The sequence below is a fragment of the Trichogramma pretiosum genome, unplaced genomic scaffold (genome assembly GCF_000599845.2).
Source record: "Trichogramma pretiosum strain Unisexual culture from Peru unplaced genomic scaffold, Tpre_2.0 scaffold4, whole genome shotgun sequence".
NCBI classification, from domain to species: domain Eukaryota; kingdom Metazoa; phylum Arthropoda; class Insecta; order Hymenoptera; family Trichogrammatidae; genus Trichogramma; species Trichogramma pretiosum.
In genome coordinates, this window is record NW_019641688.1 from 2,484,525 (window position 1) to 2,507,491 (window position 22,967).

The window sequence follows — 22,967 nt, forward strand, 5'->3', positions numbered from 1 at the left end:
ATCGATCTTTAAAGATATTCGTTTGCATGATAATCTCATCAGCTTTATTGATAAAATTTTAAATTGAATAAATGCATACTGTTGGTCAGTCTCCTTGCCTCTCGGTTTGTTAGTGAACAGTAAAACACCTCTCTGGTCCACATCTTTCATTCCTCTTTATTGAAGGTTTAGTTATGAATTCAACGAGCAAATTTGTATTTGTTAAGACATGTTTTATAGTATCAAAATGCACTTGAATATGAATATAATAATAGCATAATTGATCGTTTTCATAAATTGATATTCATATGAGCATTTCATTGTAAAAAAGTATGCATTGATTAATTATTTTTTTCCAAATATTTCATAGAGTTCTATAACTTTTGAAACTTGAAATTGAAGTACTGTAATATGAAACATTACATTCATTTGTAATGCTTTTCTTTTTCTTTCTGCTCTCCTCTGCATATTATTTAGAATTACATCGTAAATATATTTATTTGTCACTCAATTTCTTCTTTCTGATAGCCTACAGTCTACTATTTTCTCTCTCACTTCTCTCTGCTTACTTGAACTACTTCAAATTTTGAAAGTTTCTATACTTATTTTCAGAATAAAAGTAAGTAATTTTTATATGATTTAATAAGAGTTTTGTGGATTGTTAGGCTAAACTGAAAAGGAGTAATAAAAGTGACAAAGCCAATCAATTCCGATTTCTGTTATGAGTGAGAGCAAGAGCGTAAAGTCTTTCAATGAGATAATTTAGTAAGGTCATGGGGTTTGAAAAATATTCGGGATCAGGAATAAATCATAAAAATGCGTATGCATAATAAAAATATAAGCCGTTAATCAGTCTCGCATTTAATATCGAAATTTAATTTAAATCATGACTTGAACTTAATAACATGGGGCCCTGGGAGATATGTAAGGACCTATTGGGGCGTCAGTATTTCGCTAAAAAACAGACAGGCACTCCTTACTTACCTAATATATTTCCTTCATGATTCAATTGTGCAAACCTATTTTCCTAAATCATAATCATTTGCTATCCCAAAGTTTTAAATCCTCATTCGAGTCCTCGAAGATCACTTGTCCTAGTTTTAAAAATTGGAATACGAAAAATTGACCGATACAAATATTTCGAAAGCACAACAGATACACAAATTTACATATTACCAATCTTATCTATTATTTGCCCCTTGCATTTAATTACGGTCAGTCACAGCCAATATAAGCAAAAATTAATTATCACAGGCAAGCTTAATTGGCAATCTCCTTCCACATTATTCTTACAGCTAAATGATTATGAGATTCGAAAAGGGAAAAAGATTGGTGTTACCATATCTTATAACAATCACCGCTTGTTTGTGGGAAATATTCCAAAGAATCGAGACCGAGATGACTTGTTTGAAGAATTTACAAAACATGCACGTAAGTTAAAAATTGCCCTAAAAATCAGCTGGAAGAACAAAAGTTATTTTTATTTTCCTGTTCATTTTTTCATTTTTTGTTCATTTGGTTCATTTGAAGAGCAATTGAGTGCAACTAAATGATTGTATAAATGATTTTATGGTTGAGACAAAAAAGTTTTCTTTAAAAAATTGATACAACTTCAAAAAGATTAGGCATTCTTAACTTGAGAATGATTCTTATAATAACTCATAACGTATGAATCAGATTAACTTTTCTTTGCGGTGATGAAGCACTAACAAATGAAAATTATCTCTCTGTCTGCGATAAATACGAATTAACGTGAGGACGATTCAGTTTAAAAACTTGATTGTCTATCTGATATCTCAATTTGTATTGTTGAGACGATCACATCAACAGTTAAATAGATGAGCAAGAGTAACATGATCGACTTTCTGCATGCACAAAAATCCACAGTCTGGATACAGAGAGGCAGAATACTTGATTATCTCAAGCACGTAATTTAATTGGCAGATGCCGTAGCCCAACGAGTAGCCCAACTAAAATTAACAAAATTTTTGATATATGTCATTAATGTTTTATAAATACCCTGAATCCCTTGCACCGAACTCATAACTTCCAACAATTATAGCTAAATATACTATCTTTACTTTTCTATATTTTTCTTTACTTCAGAAAATATTTGCATGTCTTCATTGAATACAAATAACGTTTTATCAACTAAAACAAAAGGTTACGGATGTTTTAACTATTCTCTAACTTGATCTTAATACTTTATTTACCAAGTGCTCAATTTGAAAATTCTGTAAAATTTAAGAAAATAATGCTGGTGTGGTCAGCACATTCATTAGTTGTATCAGTTGAGTGTGTTTTCTGCTTTTAAAATTATTGTTTCATTCTTAGTTATGTTTTTATTCAAGTGTATAATTTATCTGAGTGTTTTCAAGTGGTGAAAGGTTTTAAAACATTACGTTTTTCTCTCTTACTTTAAATTCAATTCATCATTAGTAGGATTTGTGAATTCAATTTGAGTGGGGCTTGTAAACTGAGAGGAAGGAAAGCAAAACCATGTAACTTTAGAGATTACAAATGGTGCAACGAAAACAAAATTTATTTGAGTTATTAAAACCAAGAAATATTCTCTCTTCATATTTCATTTCTTTTATTCAGATTATTTTTAAAGCAAAAGAGAGAAAAACTATTTTAAAAACTATTAAGTTAAATTAGTTCACAAATGAATAATTCGTTTTTTCATTCATTATTTCATCAGTCTTTCCAAAATAAATTAAAAGAATGTGCTTTAATCAAAAATTATTGAAAACATATCAGTACATTTTTATGATTATTTTAAAATAAATTTCATTTGGTCTTATTTATTTATTAAATTGATTTATTTTCTCGTTTGCTTTTAAATTATCGTTTCAACTTTTTTTCATAATCAAGTTTCAATACTCCGATAAAAGAATATCTTAATAATCAATGTCAATTCCTTGATTTAGCCGGTTTGACGGAGGTCATTATCTACAGTTCACCAGATGACAAGAAAAAAAACAGAGGCTTTTGCTTTCTGGAATACGAGTCTCACAAAGCAGCTTCGCTGGCTAAAAGAAGGCTCGGTACCGGCCGCATGAAGGTTTGGGGCTGTGACATCATAGTCGACTGGGCTGATCCTCAAGAAGAACCAGACGAACAAACTATGTCAAAAGTGAGAGGATTTTTGGAAAATATTTAAAATGTTTGTAAAAAATATTATTCTACATTAATATTTATCTACGTGATTTTTTTTCTAGGTACGAGTGTTATATGTGAGAAATTTAACGCAAGATTGTTCCGAGGAAAAACTAAAAGAATGCTTCGAACAACATGGCAAAATCGAAAGGGTGAAAAAGATCAAGGATTATGCTTTTATACACTTTGAAGATAGAGATTGTGCTGTTAAGGTACATAACGAACACATTTCAGATAAAACGAGTACTCAAGGAAGAAAAAAAATAAAATTTTAACTTTAAATCATAATTTTTTAGGCGATGCGAGAGTTAAATAACAAAGAAATGGGCGGTTCTCACATAGAAGTATCGCTAGCAAAACCTCCATCCGACAAAAAGAAAAAAGAAGAAATGCTGCGTGCGCGAGAGCGTAGAATGATGCAAATGATGCAGATGATGCAAAACCGTGGAGGGTACGAAAATGCCTTGTACGACTCTCTTTTTATTCTCTTAATTATTTTTGTGCAGTTGTAATTTGTTTTTTAATTCACTGAAATCTCATGAAATGTAAGTAAAGGCAATTAAGTCTAGATCTAAAAATTTCTTACATGTTTCAAATGATGATCTATTAATTGTCAACAATTATTGCCTACAAAACAGATTTCATGATGAAAAAGTAAATGAACTGTACAAAAAATAGCATTTGTGAATGTAATAACTCAATGGCGATTAATGTTATTACAGAGGATCTCCTTCGCATCCGGGTTTAATTGCTGGTCCAATGCCTGTGCGTGGACCTGGACAGGGCCCTCGAGGCACTGGCGCAGGTATGCGTGGACTGTCGCGGACCGACACTTACGGTAAGTCCAACCAACTGAGTTTTATTGTATTACTCGTTTTTATTTCAAAATTATTATTCGGTTATTACATTTTGATTACGAAATTAACGTTTATTTCTATAATTACAATTTTTTCAAATTCTTTCTTTATATTCAAGGTGTTTTTTTTTCAATGTTTTTTGATCATTACTTTATTGCATCATGATTATATTTTAAAGTTTCATTATTTTCCAAGTTTTGTAATGATCTATACCTTGAAAGCAATGCAATATTAACGGGAAAGAAAATTTTTGCAAATCTTTATTCAAATGGAACTATGATCTTAAATGATATACAGAATCGATGACAGCGATTTCGCTACTAATATTTTCTAAAATCTCCGCTTGAACCGTTGATGTTCAAATTCATTCTCTAATGTAACATATTTCCATGCATGCTTTTGATTATAATCTCTACCTTAAAAAACCACTACTTGCTTGCGCGCATGAAAATAAAGATAGCCAATAAATAAAATAATGGTGAAGGTTAATTGTATAATAAAATATTCGCATCCCCAAAATCTCCTCGAATATGTGGGTTTTTTGTTTGTTAAAATATAAAATAATTTATCGATTTTTAATTTATGAGATTGAGTAACTGAAATTATTGTACCGGTTTTTATGCACAAATTTGTTTACTTGTATATCAATCATCAAAATACAATGATAATATCAGTTGATATTTTCACTCTAAAATGTATATAAATTCATATAGATCGCACTGAACCGTCCCTTATCACTTTCATTCAGTCCCGTTGTAAAATCTTCCATTGCTTATTTTCTTTTTTATCGTTTTGCATGGTTAATTTGGTTATTATTATTTAAGTATAAATACATATGAATAGTATATGTTGTTAATAAATCTACAATACGAGGTTGAACAATTTTTATGGTTGGTGGTAATTATATAATTCAAGTGAGCAATTTTGTATTGGGTGTAAGGTCACAATTGGTTGTCAAGTTTTGTGTGACGAACATATTGAAATATTAAGTTTTGTTTTTTCGTTTTACGAGAGTGTGAATCTTTGAAAAAATCAACAGTATGAACGTATTATGAATCGAAATAATTTTTTTCCAGCTCACAAGGACGTAAGTAAGCCGCGAGTCTCGTTAAAATTGGTAATTGCGCCGCTGATTCGAATACTCGTAGTTTGTTTAATTTTCTTTTTTTTGATAATCTCATTTGGCATTATCAATTTTTTATCCGGAGATGCGTGCCAACTTTCAATTGTAAACACCAGCATAGTTAGCTGCAAGTTTGGCTCAATTTACGTTGAAGATGTGCTATTGAAAGTTGGTACACGTTTCGGAAATGCGACGGTGGCAGTATAAATGATTTTATTTTTTAATAATTCATTTATTTAATAAGATGATATGATTCTTCAAACCAACCAATGTTATTTACAGCATTTACAATTCTTCAATTTTGACAAATCGTCGATATTTCAATCAAGATTTAATTCTCTCTTTTGTCGTTTCATCTTCTTCTTTTATATGATACCTAATCTTCGATAATTGTTTCATTTACAAATAATTGACCCAATTACTGTTTGTTCAGTTTATACGAATTTCAGTAAGATATTCAAATCCTAATTAATGTTTTAATTTCATGGTTCATATTCAAATATTTCATTATTTTCTCCCCCCCTTATCGTCGACATTTAAAACAATCGTTTTTACGTTTTTTACTGTTAGAAAAATTTACAAATAAATAAAATTTATATAAAAAAAGGCACACGTAAGTGATGCAATAATGATGAAAAGGTTATCAAAATTTTGGGTCTATTTTTAATGTGTATTTTTATAGATTATGATTACGAGTATTACGGTTACGGCGATTATCGAGGTGCCTACAATGATCCATATTACGATGACTATTATCGATACGAGGATTACTATTTTGATTACGCGCCGCCTCCACCGCCTGCCAGAGGGAGAGGCAGGCAGCCTCAACCGGTGGGTCGCCCTTTTTTAATCGTTTTTAAAACGTTCATTTATTTATTTTATTTATTTACTTTTCTTAAGAACATTTTTTCATTTTTAATTTATCATTATTGTATTTTATTATGTAATAATAAAAATAATTTTGTAATGATAACGATACCCTATTAATGTTGTGATGATCATTACAATAAATTATTTTATTATTACGTTATTATTATTGCTAAATGTTAAATATTTGGTAAGAAATTGGTAGTTTGATTGTGGCACAGTGTTCGCGGATACCCTTCAGTTATTTATTTCAATATTTATAATATTTATTTTTTAATTTACGTTATATTATTTTTCATCTTCGTCGACGTCTCGTTGTTAGCACACAAATTACAAATCATTCGTGCAAAACACTCTTGTTGTTACACTTTTCTAATCATCCATGCCACACATTCCAAAAACATTCCTTAAAGCAGTTCTTGTCGCTATATGTATTTGATGTATAGGATATTGCTTCATTTTGTTTGTTACATTTTTTTCAATTTTCATGTTTTATAGATGTGTAGATTGATTTGATATTAATCATTAAGTACGTTCATAGATAATTTTAGTATATTGAAAATATATCTCTGTACTGAAAATTAACAATGAAATAAGATATTTGATTTCATATGAGTTTACTTTTGAATATTATAGTAGAATTTAACTTCAACTAAATTTGTTTTTACAGAACTTTTAATTTTAGAATGCTAAAATCCAAACTAACTTCATTAATTAACCATCATATATACACTTCACTGAATATTTGAAGTATATGGTATCCTTTGTTAGTGTATGTGTACTTTAGAATTTTCATAATTCAAGATGTGCACTGCATGAAGCACAAATTTGATTTTGTCAGCGAAAAAGAGATCAGCTCTTTTTGAGTGTCCTGAAGCACAAAGAAATAAAAGTATGTATTCAAATGTACATTGTAACATATTTAATCGTGCAAAGTACCGGCGAAGCCTTCGGTAAAAGGATAATCATTACATATTTTGAGTGAAAATTAATAATAGCCGTAAATAATGAAAAACATCGTTAACCTTTTACTAATAGACTAATCCCAATGAGCCGAACACGTTGCCACTACCAAATTACTTGAATTTTAAATTATAACATTAAAATCATGTCTGAGCCACGGTAGACTCTCTATAAAAAAAAAGAAATTTATAATTCACAAAAATTGGCGAAATCCCCAGCATCCCATAGCGGAAATATCGAATTCGAAATAAAAGATTTTTACAATTCAAGAGAAAATTCATGACATTTGGACTGTGTGTACTATACTTCAATAATCGTTGTTACCAAGCAGGAGAAACATATAAATCTATTCATGTGTAAATATAATTATTCATATGCTTGATGTGTATCATACTCATATATGAATCAATTTTACTATCAGTTTCAAATATTCTCATATTTATTCACTTTGGTCATTGATGAAATTTGTAATTTCAGTTATGTACTGCTGGCATGGTGAACAGATAATCGTCAATACTTGAGTTAGTATAAGAAAACTAATAATTGTTATTTACAGCAAATATTTTTTCGATTGTCTCTTGGCTCGGATATGATGTAAACTTTCTCACTACCTCTCGTTTGGCATATAGAGTCGTCAATGCATAATTGATAAATCACGATTAATTAATCACATCGGAATTGGCAAATTGATGAAAACGGTGATCAACTTTTTCTCTCGAGCAATTTTTTCGCCTTCTTTCTTTCTTATTTTCAGGTTTCGAAATCTCAAATTCATCTTTCAGTACTGAATTTTATTTTAATTGATTGACTTCTTTTTTTCAGTTTTTTTCACGTTAAAATAAACGTTTTATAACATTTATTTATTTATTTTTGTTACTCTTAACAGCATTTAGCAAGGAAGCCTGGATGATGGTTCGGGAGGAAAAGTTGGTCGTCGTTGGCAGTGGTCGACGAAATTTCTCTAATTTTGTCAGAATGTGTATCACAAGCATAAATAGTAATTACAATGATAAACCTCTCACGAGGATTCATGAGAGAAGCTTACATTGTCTAAGAGAGTGAAATTGCCGTACATGAGTGTGAGATTATTGCGCTGAAATATTTATGATTCTAGGATTGCATCGGTAATGAAAGACTGTATCAGCAGAAATAAATTTGTCTATCGATGCTTTCCAACGAAATCGCTTGGGAATACGCTTACGCTTATATTTTTATTTGTTTATGATTTTGCGCCGCTTTTTTATCGCATATTATTATTCGCTTTTTGTACGCTTATCACACTTTTTTTTTAACAATTATTTAACCGATTTTACTGCCAGTGAAAGAACTTATCATTCGTTGGAAAAACTCGGGCTCAGTGTATAATAATTATAAATTAATCGTCGCTGTAGCTTTTAATTTAATTGCACACAAGCTTGCTTTTGCTTATTATTTTTTTTTTATTGCCGTACACCTTGACAATTTTGCTTGAATAATATCGCTTAAAGCAGGTGAACGCTTTCTGCTTTTACCCCTGCTTTGTTCTAATGAACCTTAAATCCAGCTTATGAAATACAGTTTTTTACGTTTAATGCTTGTTTTTCGCTTGTAAAAATAATAGAACCACAAGTACATGCGTACTTTGTTATATCACGTGGATGCAATGCGTGTTTTACTGCACATATTGCATCTCCACATATTCCTTGATGCACAACCCTTAATTTCTTATTAACCTGTGAAACTGTCAAAACCAGTTTGTACATGTTCATTCATTTTGAGCTGGTCGAGTTAAAATTCGCAAGTCTAAATTCATTAAAATTTTATTTAAAAAGTTAAGAACTTAAAATTTTAACATTAAAAATCAAATTCGGGATACACCGCGAGTAATTTTAATTTAATTAGCATAATTATTATTTAATTTATTTACATTGAAAGCATAGAGAATTCAAAATTAATTTTTTATTCCAAATTCTAAATTAAACTACGGCTTTTACTTATTCTTTTAAAGTAATTCTGTATGCTTTCAAAACAATAAATCAGTTGAATGACCAAGTGTTATTGGATTGTACTTCGATTCTATTAATTTGACTGACTTATTGTTCAAATAATGTATTTTTAGATTTTAAGCATCCTTCACAATTTACAATGTATCCAAATGAAAGACATAGCGTGCCTGTTAAAAAAAATGTATAACGATTTCTAAAAAAGAAAGAGCATGTATGTCAGATACATATCCCATATCCTTGAAATATCCTGCAAAAAAGTATGTTTTTCTTTCTGTGGCATAACCGTTATGTGGTTGTTGTTGTTTTCGCTGTTTCTCAACGGACAGGCTGGACGTGGCCGTGGAGTGGCGGCGGCGGCACGTGGCCGGGTCGGTGGCCCCCAAGCACGTGGGCCAGTTCGGGGGGTGCGCAACCCCGCAGCTTCAGGGGCCCGTGGGGACCAACGGCCAACCGCTCGTGGGGGGGTGGTCCGCGCCAAGGGAAGTTTACCAGGTGAGGATGGTCTGTATCTAAGGAACAAACTTGAACGTTCCATTTTCTATACTCTTTTCTCATATCTCATTCATTCATCTTTTTTCATAACTTTCTGATTAGTCGTTGTTATATTATAAATACTCTTAAATACTACTATTTTGCTGTTTCAATTCCTTTTAACTTATTTGAACGTATTTTTTTTAAACGTGAAAAAATAAAAAAATAATAATAATTATCGATAATGTTCGGCAATGATTATCCATGGTGTGCATTACGTTTTTTTACTCAAAGATGCTCTTTTTTGTTCATTTTTAAGTGAGAGAATGTGTGGGCCTCCGACGTTTCAAGGAGCTCGTTTTGTCGTGAAGCAAAAAACGATCTCGTTGCAAACGAAGCGAGGGATGTAAATATAAAACCGAGAGAGATAACAAAGGAAAATGTACATACTGAGCGTATTAAAGGTACTTTGCATTACATTTTACTACTAGATGTTTTTGAATATGAAAAAATATTTCACGTGCATATAGACTATATAAACGTATTGTAGCACTCTTGCTCGTATCAATTTTCACCATAGTTATCTTGAGTATTTTACTTTTATTACAAACCCGCAATTGTGCAAGACAAAATACACTCACTCTCACACATGATTGTTTAGAGCACGATTGTTAAACTTAGATGTGAACCTTTTTTTATATCGTATGCATGTTTCATTAGTAATGAAATATGTACGCTTGATTAAATGCCCAGCTAGTTGATATTATAGTTTTTTGTATTTTGTCTCGCACCTACATTCTCAGCCAAATAAAAAAACGTAGATCGCACTCCAAATGAGTATCATCATAATTTATTAAAAAACAATATTGAAAACAATATAATAGTATCCATAATTGCTTCACGTGAAACCAATATATACTTGTTTAATTAAAACATTTATTGATACTACTAGATTGTTGTTTTCGGTGCAAAAAAAAAAAATCGTTGCTAGAATGTAGCACGTTTTTTTACTCTTATCACGTCATGATAACACGAACTAAACTGAAATGAAAAATCGACATCATTAGAATAATATTTATTAATTTAATGTTTTTTGTTTTATAATTAATAATTGTCGCACTCCTCTCGTAGATCCGTAGATTGGCATTGGCTTGCGCGCTTCTTGCCATTGCAATAAGCTTCTACTCATCCTCGATCCTCAACAACTCCTTGTCCAAGTACAAAAAATATAAAAAAAATTCACACACTCGATCCTCTGCGCTATATCACGACGACCACCGACGAAGTGTCTTCTGCTGAGAGCGAGAAAGAACATCCATCGAAGCGTTTGCTGAATCTCGACTCTCACAATTATATATGCACTTTGTTTTATCTTTCTTTCGATTTTTTTTAGTTAATCAATCCTTGTTGCTTGGGACATATATTTTATTCAGCGAATATATTAGATGATATTACTCGCGATATGTATGCTAAAGTTCATTATTCGTTTTTATTTGAATTTATCTCGCGCATTCTGTGTACGAAATCGTACATTTTCTTTATTCATAGGCGAACGATGTACATGCGTTTTATAATTCATTCATCACCGATATAGAGTAACAGTTTTTACGTATTTTAATTATTGAAAAATAATGTCAATTTGAACGTTTATTTATTTGTTGAACTTGTTACTCTGTATCCGAAGCTTTAAGTTCTTAAGTTGTTTAGTCTTCAAGTGCAGAACTTGTATGTACAATTATAATTTTAGTAGCTCTGCAATCGAGTTAACTTAATTTTATCATTTTTCCAATTACTAGTAATGGATTTTTATTGAGATTTGAAATATGGTGTTGAATCCCTAAATTATAATTATTTAACATTGTAGTATCTATAAAAAAGCAGGCCTTAGCGAGTTAAACATGAAATTTTGATTAATGTCGTATGGAAATGAAAAAAAAAAATTAGAATTCGCAGTGTCGTTCATTGATTAACTTGTAATTTCATTCTAGCGTATTGAGAGCAAGAATTGTATTATAAAAACGTGTTACATACTATTATTATTATACTTATTATATTTACTATTACTATTATACCTAGTATGATTTTCAATAAAAATATTAACTTGATTTCTTTTTAGTTCATCTTTATTTTCTTTTTTCTGCGAAGAAAAATTTTATTTTTACTCTAATTTTTCATTTCTATTTCTTCGCAATTCTCTATATTCGAGGTTTTTCCTCAATTTTCACTGTGTGCCACTTTAATAAAAGTAATCAAATATTTATTATTTAGTATTTGGTCTTTGATTGTCACTATGCAAGTTCTACTCGACATGAAAAATTAATAGCTGACGATTGATTAAAAAAAAGTGAAAAAAAAGTCGAGTAGAGCTTTGACAAATTGAAGAATTGAAATAATGTAAAAATTAAAAAAAAAATTCGTCGTTACGACGGCAAAAAAAGCTTGACTGACATCGGTATTTTGTGTGTCCTCCTTTTTGCTGGCTCGATGATCTTCTTGGACTCAGCAGCAGGTAAGCGAAAGTTTGACGGGGGTCACCAGAACCAGGGGGAATCTAAACGTCGCTTCCAGAGCAGCTGGGGGAACCAGCCCCTTGCCCAGCAACCATTGGGCAACGCGTACGCAATGGCGGTGAACGGCGGCGGAGGCGGCGGCGGCGGTCCGGTTAACGAACGTGGCGGCGGCAGCACAGACGACGAGTGGTACCAGGACTCGTATCAGTCCTGGAGCTAACTTGCTTCCAATACTCCCAGCAACAGTAATAATAAAAGTACCGATGGTCCAGTCGTGGAGCAGTAGCAGCCACCACTACCAGACAGAGATCGAACCAGATCGTTATCATCACCATTTACAATATCAGCAGCATCACCATTACTACTACTACTTCAACTACTATTACTATTACCGTCAGCATTATTATGTAATCGCCATCATCAACTTCATCGTCATGTTCATGTTCATCAGCATCAACTTATTACAAAGACTAGCAGCATCTCCACCACTACCACCACCACTTTTCTACAACCGGATCCGTACGTTAATTGTTGTTGCAACTGTAATATTACTTTGCCGCGACGCTCTCCGGCGACGTTGTCCTGTCCTCCCGGCGAGACGATTATTATTCGCCGCGAAGCTCAACTCGAAAGAGGCGTTACTGTTTATATTCGATTCGTCAAGGCAGCTCGCGAAAGTCGGATAGAGAAAGAAGAGTCTCGCTCGGGACGATCGGCCCGCGCCCGATTTAACCGGAGATTTGCGCGCGCGCGCCAAGTGCAAGAGTGATGATAATTTTTAAGGCGATGCAAGTGCAAATGCGTGTGCGTGTGAAAAGAAGTTGTGCGAGTGAGATCGTGCGTGAGTAGTTCGCTACGCGAGAACTAGTGCGAGTCTTCGTTTTATATTACATATATTACATATACATATAGAGCAAAGAGAGAATGTGCAAAATGATGAAAAAAAAAGATACGCGCGAGTAATTTGTTGTTTTTGTATATCAAAGATATGTGGTGCGATTGAGCGTATGCGTGCGTGACATGTATGAAAGGTTTTTTTTAATTTGAAAACACACGTTGATGTTGCTGAGCGAAAGAGAAGTTATAGTTCTTTAGGCGAAGGGAGAAACAAATGGGAGGGAGAGAGAGAAAGAGAGTAAATTTAAAGAAAACACAAAGATAACAAATGAAGTATGAAAACAATTAATAGCAGAGTTTTATATGAGAAAATATAATAGTAGTATGACGCCACCACCTTCGCCCCACTGTTGTTGTGATTTTTTTTTTCGGTGAAAAAATTATGTACAGTGATATTAGCCACTGGGACTATTATTGCGATCGCAGTGACCGCTGACCCCGTACTAATTAATATATATTTACACACGATATATCATATATATATTTAACAAATTTATTAAGTATATATATATGAAAAACCACAAACTGCATTGTCACGTTCGTTTGAAAAATACTGCCGAGCAAAGATGTACACGGTTCGTATACAAAGGGATTGATAATACAGAATATATTAACAGAGAGAAATAATAATAAATAATAACTGAAAAGCGCGACACGCTGACGATTTTTTTCCAGAATGATATAATATATTTTTTGTGAAGACTCGTTACAGTTGTATTACAGAAATATGATAATCGTTTAATAACGCGGCAGCAAAGTTAATCATAACTCGTTTCAAAGCACACGCGCGCGCGAAACAGTTAATTAATAGACGACAAGCATAACAAAACAAAACAAAAAAAAAATAATAAGATAAGCGGTCATCGCTTGAACAATTTTTCAGAAAATTCGTGCAACAAGAAGTACTAGTACAAGCGGTCGTACCTGAAAGATGAATTATTATTACTACATCACTTACGCGTTTTTTACAAACACATTATTATTCGGAAACTTTCAATTTTAGCTTATGCTTTTGTTTTGAAAAAATATTTTCTATTCTATGAAAAATCACTTTAAGAGAAAAATCGCTCGCGCGTAGTTGTGTATAGTAAATTCACGTATAAACGAAGACGCGAGTGCAAGATTAATATTCCATAATCTATCTATATCAATATAAAACAGAAACGAGCAGAGTGTAATAAAAAAAGCAAGGCAGACAGTTTTGATAAACGGAGCGAGATAAAGCAGGAATGGATGTAAACGCGCGGAAATAATGCCAGACGATTTTCTCGAGTGTCCCCTCGTTCCCCCAGCGGGAGATTCGTGGAAATCAAAGTGTCGTAGGAGAATTTACGGGGTTGAGCAAGGATTATAAGTTCCATCTTTTTCTTTTGTTTACGTTTACTTCAAAAGAAATTATTTTCTGCTTCTAACACATAATGTAAACATCAATTCTGAAAAACCGATAAATTAATTGCCAAAAAATTAGTTGTATTAAGTGGATTTTGTTCAATGCAATAACTCTGGGTGAACGAAAATGACCAAACCTCATTTGCAAATCACACGAATTTATGATCTCTCAGCCTAGTTTAATTTTCCTCTCAACACGTGTAAGTTTCTGCGCGATAAATGCAAGTTTTTGGCGATAGGTTCGACATTTAGGGCGCGAATATAAATATATATTTACGTTTTATTACGAAAGATTAAAAAATTACAGAGCAAGAGAACTCTAAGTTCGAAAAATATAATGAAAAATAAATAGATGTTCGGAAAAAGCGTTTAGTGCGGTCAATGATTGACAAAATATAATGATAAGAAAATAAAACCGAGTGACACTTTAAAATGTGTTCATCTCGTATGTGTAATAACGTATGCGTGAAGCGCGCCAAGCGCGGTTTAGACCTTCTATTGTTGGTCTATAAATGTGTACAGTCAGTGAAACTATTATTATTAAGGGTCAGACGATTATAAAGTATAGAAAAAAAGCGCGATAAAGTTTTTGTGCGTTTAAATAAGAGAAATAAAAAAAATATAGAGTCGTGCGGTCGGGATAAAAGAGCGGATCTATCGAAAACGATATAAGAGTAATGATATTAGAGCGATATGACCGAGCGTGCGACGCTCGAATCGAGTTTTAGTCGTCTCTGCGAACGGTGTCTCCGCGGGGTTCGTTCGATGGTGTTTGTTCATAGATGTTTTTTTTTTCATTTTTTTTTTATTTTATGAAAAAAAAATTGTATAGGACTGAATAGAATGAAGGAATATAGTACGGCATTGAAGGAAGCTCCGCAAAGACACGACGCCTTTGCTGGAGACCCAGAGATCGGATACGGTTTGTTGTTTTTCTTAGTTGGCTTGGAAAGAGGTACGACTTAATATGAGAGAGGCGGAAAGGCGGAAAACCCACTTGTACAGTAAAAACAAACCTTTTTTCATTCCAAATGAAAAAAGTTATGAGAAAAAGACTCAAATCGAAAAACGGCACGCAGCACCCAAGTTATGGAAAAAATTTGTTTTTCAAAATTATTGATTTTTGATATTTAGTATTTTAAAAGAAAGTATATATTCATATTACATTTTTGGCATTTTCGCGTACGAATGAATGTTAATTTTTCAATTGTTGATGAAAAAAAATTCTCTGAACGCGTTTCTTTCGGTAGAAAACACGGCCAAGAAGAGTTTGTTTAGAAAAGATTCGCGATAGATTGGCTCAGGCATCAGTATGATGGAAGTAACAAACAATAAGATAGAGACAGAAGCAGACTTGACGGACGGTGCGCCATCGAGTTTCTATAAAAATTTGATAGTGGCATCAAAAGAATTCATTTTACATCGGTTTGAGCAACAAAAATTGAAATAAACAAAAAGTTTTGGCAAATAAAAATTTCAAATTTCGGCAATGCTTTACATGTAAAATATGACTCGAAGAGAATAACAAAAAAAAAAGTACTTCTCTGGACAAAAAAGACAAAAAAAGTAGTTATTTCGATGCACACCTCTACACAGTAGGCGAGAAGAAGTATACAATTGTAAGAGAGAACGGAAAGCGCGAGAAGGACAATTACGGAGCGATTAATACGGAATAATAAATCAATTAGATAATAGGCGATAAAAGACAGGACTTTATTAACAAGAACAATAACAAATCATACCAAGTCGATTAATTATGATTTTCAGAATGATAAAGAAACACGCCATACGCAAACTTCTTTTCCAGATTCGTTTCGCTGATCGGAAAAATAATTTGGTCTTATCAGAAAACAGTTTACTCAATGCAGTTGATCTCTCTCGATTTGCCACGGGATAGTTCGTTGTTTCAGGCTGTAATTTTTTGCCACTTATTATTTTGAAGAATTAACGTCGCTCATAGTAAATGATATTTCGACTTCAATATTATAGAAAATTGCTTATTTGGAATAAGGTATAAACACTTAAAACGGTTAAATATGCTAAAATTTTTAAATATTTTTGAATTTATCTTTATCAAAATATAATTTTTCTTTCATTTACATAAAATCATCGCAAGCATACAAAAATAGAAGTAATTTTTTTATACAGATCAAAATTCATTTCAAATTGAGATACCTTACTTCATGTAGCATTCTGTTTATAGACTTTCAAACATTAATAAAAATTCAGATTTGCAACAATTCGCGACTTGACAATTTGATAAGCAAATGAAAGAATAAAAATGAGCGAGTGAGCAGCAGTACGTAAATTCGTTTGATGAAGACAAAATAATGACGCGAACCATACAGAATGATCGTGAAAATAATTAATCTAGCAAGAAGGAAAAAATATCGCAAAAAAGCATGTTAACACCCAATACACACTCACATGTACACAGCCAATTTTTTTAGTGTTGAGACTCGTTGTTATTGTTAGCCTGTTAGTTAATTAGTAAGAGTTGTAAGTGCGGGCTGTAGTTGGTCCCTTGTCCCTGGAGAGCCTAGACGCGCCCTCCCCCTGTTCTGGAGATTATCTGCGTTTACTGAAGCTTCAATGTTTTTTATTATTATTACAATTTTTCAGTTAATTTGATTTTTTTATAAATTTTTTCAAAACATGATAATTGATTAAATTTTTAGAAAGCATGTTACAATGTTAATGATCTTGGTTATTGATGATAATAATAATGAAAATGTTAACACTTACCGTGGTTATATACAATTAAAAGCAACAATAAGATATGGAAAATAAAGTAAACAAAAAGACACGATATAGGCGTGAACTTTCATTTTGCATACTAAATTTTCTTTTCTGTTACAATTTGGATTAAAAAACTGAAGTGATGAGAAACTACCGCATAATTAATTGAACAATAGATTATAACAGTTGAAGAAATTTACGCGATCATAATATTAAACCGACCTTTAACAAAATAATACAAAACCATCACCGACAGCACACTCAATAGGCATAAAATAGGAAAGATTTACTGGATACCCCCCGGAAAACAATTCATTTAATTGATAATAAACAGCAACTTACAGGATAGTTAGAAATATTTACTTGCAGAATCACTTGGTAAACAAAAAAAATGATAAAAAAAATAAATAAGATGAAACCCCCCTCACCCCACCTTCTTAGTATTTGCATGCACACAGTTTTTTCTCAGCATTATCGAAAGAGAATAAAAACAAAACGAATACATTATCATGAGTAAACGATGATGATTTTTCTACATCAAGCGCATATGTCAGCTAAAGATGCAGCAAAAATAAAAATAAAAAGCTAAAAGCACGAGACATTACGATTTAAAACGAGATTGTCGAGTAATCGAGGAAAAAGGAATCGAGACCATTAAAATGTGGAGACATGAACGACTAAAGTCGGTAAAAACTAAGCAAAATATAAACGAACATGCGATGTTTATGAATTAAAATAAAAAATCTTAAAAATGTTGAACATTGAAAAGGGGAACACGCAAGAGTCGTGGTTTTTTAGAAAATAAAAATTGACAAGATGAAGAAATGCGAAATGTAAAGATCGGAGAAAACGACCTTAAAGTGTCTTGACACGCAAAGATCGCTGTTGCTCGCGAAGCCTCTTTAATTATTTATGAGCATATTTTGTTAATCTTTATTCACGTTTTTTGTACTAGGACTAATATTATTTCTTCCCTCGCGAACGTCGAGCGTGCGAGTTATATGTTCATTTTTAATTTTTCTATTAATAAAAGTAAATTTAATGAAAAAAAGCAACAAAAAAAGGAAGAATAAGGATTCACGCGTGCTCGACGGTCGCGTAGCTAGGTAATCGCATTCTAGTAGTTTTTAATGATGTTTAAAAAGTTATATCGAGATCCCCCAATCTCCCTTTTTCTTTTTTTAAGATATAATCGATACATCGACACTCGAACGGCCGAAACATCGAAAGAGCAGGCAAAAAAAAGTTAAAATAAAACATTGTGGAAACGACGATGAATTCGAATTGATTGTAACGCTAAAGCTTAAAGTTTATAATAGGCAATAGACATAACAAAATAATAACAAAAAATTATGGTATAAACATTTATTAAGTCAATATTAAGCAGTTAAAATCGATTTTTCGAAAAGGGAAAGAGGAAGCGTACAGAGGGAAACGGGAAAACTAAACGCGGAGAACATTGTTGAGCGTGTAAAAGATTCATGTTATATGAGAAGGAGAGTGAAATGGGAAATTTCTGACCCAGCCCACACATCATCAAAACAGAATAAAAAATTCTGATAGCAAAATTTCTTATTAGACTTTAAAAACAATATAATTACTGAAAATATATGGCTACTGAAAATAGGCGTGACATTTTTTTTTACGTTTTTTTGGACAATCGAAATGATTTATTCCCATCTCATCTCTTTCAATATATAATCTGTAAATTTTCAGTTAACATTCATCCAGTCCTTCCTGAATTTCCTTAACTCCTTCCAATCTTACATTGTTCCGCCTACAAGAATAAGAGGAGAAAAAATTCCCTAATCCCTTTATTATCCTATTTATATAAAAGCATAATATTCGAGGATATGTAATATTAATATTAACACAATACAATAAGGATGAATATTCGCTAATATCATACTGAGTGGGTTTTTGTGAAATGATAATATTCCAATATTAAAAAAAAATATTTAAAAAAATTCTGGTCTTTGTCCGAGATTGAGAGATGAAAAGGCGCAAGAGTGACAGATGAAAATGAGAATAGTCGGGAGAAACATCGGAGCGGAAAAATAAAAAATGGTAGTAATTCTTTCATTGAAATTACGCGTACATTCGACTACGAATGTAATTATGTATGCAAAATCATTTTTGAGCTAAATTAACATGTAATAATTGTAACGAAAAAATTAACTTTCGAAATTTAAGATGTATTGATATTGATATGAATAAGGCAAAAAAAAATTTTAAAATTAAAAATTTAATAACGGTGTGTGTCGATGCTGCGATAAGACAAAGCGATGACGTTAGTTAAGTGGAACAGAAGCGCGTGAGAACGAGAAAGAAAGAAAGAAAGGCAGAAAGAAAGGCAGAACGAAAGAAAGAACGAAAGAAAGGAAGAAAGAAAGAGAGTGAGAAAGAAAGAAAGATTGCAATTGGAGCGAGAAAATTTGGGAAAGAGCGTGCGAGAGTGCTTTTTCGATAAAAGTAAAGAAAATTTGCATCAAGAGAAACAAAATTTTTTTGTACATCAAAATCGTTTGAAATTTTTATATGATTCTATTGATTAATTCTAAATTAAGATACCGTTTTTTTCAAAAAGAAACGTACTACTTGTGATTGGCGAAATGTGATTTCGTGACTTTTGTAAAATTGCGCTCAAAATTTTTTTTTGAGAAAAAAAGCAGAAAGCGTCTAAAAAGTTATTTATATATTTATTATTATACTATTGGTTATTAATCGTTATGAAATAAAAGTTGCAAAAAAAGAGAGAAATTATGAGAAATTCTGACTCAATGTATACTGTACTGGTTATAAAAAAAATGAAGTGAAGTTTAGTAAAAAAAAAGCGTGAGAGATAGAGAGAAAGAGCAAGAGAGATTGCAGAGTGAGAATGGTTATTTGTTTTTAAGATCGGAAAAAGGTAGGAAGAAAGAATGAGAATGAGCTTGCGGGAGGGGCAAAGATATAAAAAAAGAGCAGAGCAGTGCATCGCGCGCGTTGATGAATGATTCGTCGCTTTTCGATATCTTTTTACGCAAACCACCGAATTGAAAAATAAAAAGAGGAAAAGAAAAATACAAAACGCAGAACATCACGTTTTTTCTTCTCATGATTGACGATGATAAATTCCATCGCACGCGGGTATTGCGCCTGGCGATGGCGGAGGCAGTTCACGGTGACACGAGACTTTAGACTGAATCATTATATAAGTACTAGCGTCAAACGTTAATCGTGTTTTGTCATATAAAAAATGAAAAAGAATCTACGAAACGAAAAAGAGAAAAAAGAAATAAGCGAATATATGTTGTGAACGATCGGCCCGCATGCGCGATCTCGAGCTATAAACCCGATTATATTATTATAAGGCTCCTTTCATTCCCCCCTCGAGCGCCCCTCGGAGAAAGCGAGCCGCTCCTCTCGTATCTATACACATATATACATATATTTATTTTCACATGCATATATATATATGTGCGTATAATTAGGGAAAATTCAAATTTTCATCTTGCTAATCACGTCCGGGTCTCCCCCCTTATTAATTGTTCTTGTTGTGCGCGCGTCAGAACGCGCCCTATATTGACCCTGTTTATATTATTATTATTATTATATTATTATTATTACTTATTATTAATTATATAATTATTATTATAATATTATTATATATTGTTTGTATTTGCGCATGTGCGAAAAAGATGGCAAAGAAAATTATTTCTGTATAAATATTAGAGAGCGGGGAGGCTCGTCGCGCGGAGCGGTTATGTGATGTGACAATCGGATCGAACAATAAGTTTCACACGACTTTTGTCTCTATCAGCGAATTGTAAAAAAGCGTCGCTCGTTTTTTTGTTAGTTTGTTTTCAGCCGAGGGCCGCTTGGCGATGGGATATAAAAGGTAGCCGCCGCGTACGTTTGTTTGTTAAATAATAATCGAACATATAATTAATTGAGAAAAAAAATACTAAGAAATTTGATGATTAAGCTATCAGCACGCCTCAGCCTGCTCTGATGAGCGTGACGCGGGTTACACTTTTTCTTTATCTAGTTGTCCTCTTTTTTTATAATATGTTCTTTCTTTTTTAGGAATTGTATAAAATATTTAAAAAAAAAATGTCTAATAATAAAAAGTTGTGTAATGGTATACGCAGGCACTGTGCGCTGGCTAAGCCGTTGGCCCATTGAATTTGTTTGTTTGCCCCGCGATTAATTTCACGCGAACTGCGACACACAAGCACAAATAATCAGTTTACATGAATCGTATGGAAAGGCATATTCGGGATATTTTATATTGTATAAATTTCATGGTACCGTACTGGCAAAACAAAATCATGAATGTGGAAAAAAATTTATTTCATTATTTTTTTGTTTTAATTTTTGTAAAAAAAAATTACTCTCAGTTTGCGAAAATTATACGCGAGATATTCGAGAAAAGCGAAAAGACACGATTGGTATTTGAAAAAAACCTCTCCTTTTTTGTAAGTAAGCGCTCTAAGCGCGCAATTGGTTTTTATATGAAATGAAAAAAAAGAAAATTAAAAAAAATATTTGCCGTGGGCCCGTTGACACGAAATGTATTAACGTTGATATTTTTTAGCATGCGAAGGCGTGCGTTTTTTTTAATTATATATAAATATATTATATATATTATATTCCTGCGGATATGCATTTTTTGTGAAGTGATATGTTATTATTTAGCAGTATATAATTAGTGATGATTTATACGAGAGAGCGAGCGAGAGTTTAGAATGGCAGTGTGAGAGAGAGTAAGCATGAATGAATCGACAAATAATATTGAATAATTAAAAAAAACAATTACACCGATTGGAATTTTAGGTAAAACGATACAAAAATTCTAAGTATTCTGTAATTTAACGGAGGTTTTACTTTAAATTGAATCTATAGACGTCAGAAAAAAAATTATGTGCGATTATAATTATTATTGTAAATTTTTTGTACTATCATTTGCGGCTTCGATCCATTAAGATGAAATGAGATAAAAAATGTTATATCGACAGGTATCACAGCAAAATATGTAGGCACGTTATATTATATATATAAAGGAATTCGACGAAAATAGTGTAATATCGAAAAATTATAGATATAAAATTACTATCTGCAAAAAAAATTATATTTAAAACCGATGTTTCATAAATAACCATGTGTAATCGAGAGACGTTCCGCGCCACGCTCCGTGTCAGCTCCACAGATTTTGAATAAATGCAAAAAGCGAGAGAGGAGAGAGAGAACAATAATTTAGGAACAAGAAGGTTATACAGAGTTAGGAATGATTTTCAAGAAGAAAGAAAGTTCGTGTGAAAGAGACAGCGAAATTTTCTTCTTTTTTCCATATCGCAAACTAACAGCAGTATATGACAGATTCTTTTTAACTCCATTTATACAAGAAAAAAAAGAAAGTATGAAAGAAAAGCAAGGATAACTTATTTTGACAAGTCGTAGGACGCAATAGTATACATAAATCAGTAAGATATAAGTAAAAAAAATATATATGTATATTTGTATATATATGGACTCATATACTTCTGTATATGTTTATTATATGTATACGTATATGTATATATACACACACAGAAGAAATCCGTATTTAAATGGACATTTTTCAAATGTAACAACCATACAGAAGTATTTTTTCAGTACCTATTTTTACTACATATGTCATCAGATTTTCCTTTTTTCATCATTCGGCAATAGTTTTTCGTAATCATAAAATTTTTAGCTCATACTGCATTTGACATTGAATTATATCCGTTGCTTTGCTTTGCTTTCGTTTTCTTTTTTTTTAAAAACACTTTTTCCGCAATTCAGAAAAAGTTACTCACCCCCGCCCCCTTTAATTTTAGTGTGAACGTAGTTAAACATTATAATAATAAACAATAAATTTGATGGAAAAACAGCGTTGAAGTATATGGTTCCTTTTCGAGCTAGGAGCTTGATTTCAAGTGTCAAAGATTTTGTGTATGACCAGATGTATTCTACATGTCTCAATAAACAGTTGTATGTGAATTACCTTTCTTAATAAATACGT

At 32.1% G+C, this 22,967-nt stretch overlaps 1 protein-coding gene across 25 annotated transcripts in view; it reads left to right on the top strand.

Annotated features, from left to right (window-relative positions):
* The window catches only part of LOC106656222 (heterogeneous nuclear ribonucleoprotein R), a 66,680-nt gene extending 44,958 nt beyond the window's left edge, over positions 1–21,722 (top strand). For 6 of the 25 annotated variants that reach the window (XM_023461620.1, XM_023461615.1, XM_023461618.1 and 3 more), the window contains exons 5-12: positions 1,275–1,410; positions 2,910–3,115; positions 3,201–3,350; positions 3,435–3,604; positions 3,861–3,976; positions 5,801–5,949; positions 9,260–9,434; positions 11,911–21,722. In XM_023461620.1, coding sequence (XP_023317388.1) covers positions 1,275–1,410; positions 2,910–3,115; positions 3,201–3,350; positions 3,435–3,604; positions 3,861–3,976; positions 5,801–5,949; positions 9,260–9,434; positions 11,911–12,134 — 1,326 coding nt within the window. In that variant the 3' untranslated portion in view covers positions 12,135–21,722. Of the gene's footprint in view, positions 1–1,274; positions 1,411–2,909; positions 3,116–3,200; positions 3,351–3,434; positions 3,605–3,860; positions 3,977–5,800; positions 5,950–7,425; positions 7,471–7,834; positions 8,707–9,259; positions 9,435–9,723; positions 11,345–11,910 lie in introns of those variants that run through there. The other 19 variants (XM_023461622.1, XM_023461623.1, XM_023461624.1 and 16 more) reach the window with 19 other exon arrangements.
* Positions 21,723–22,967: the final 1,245 nt, after the last annotated feature.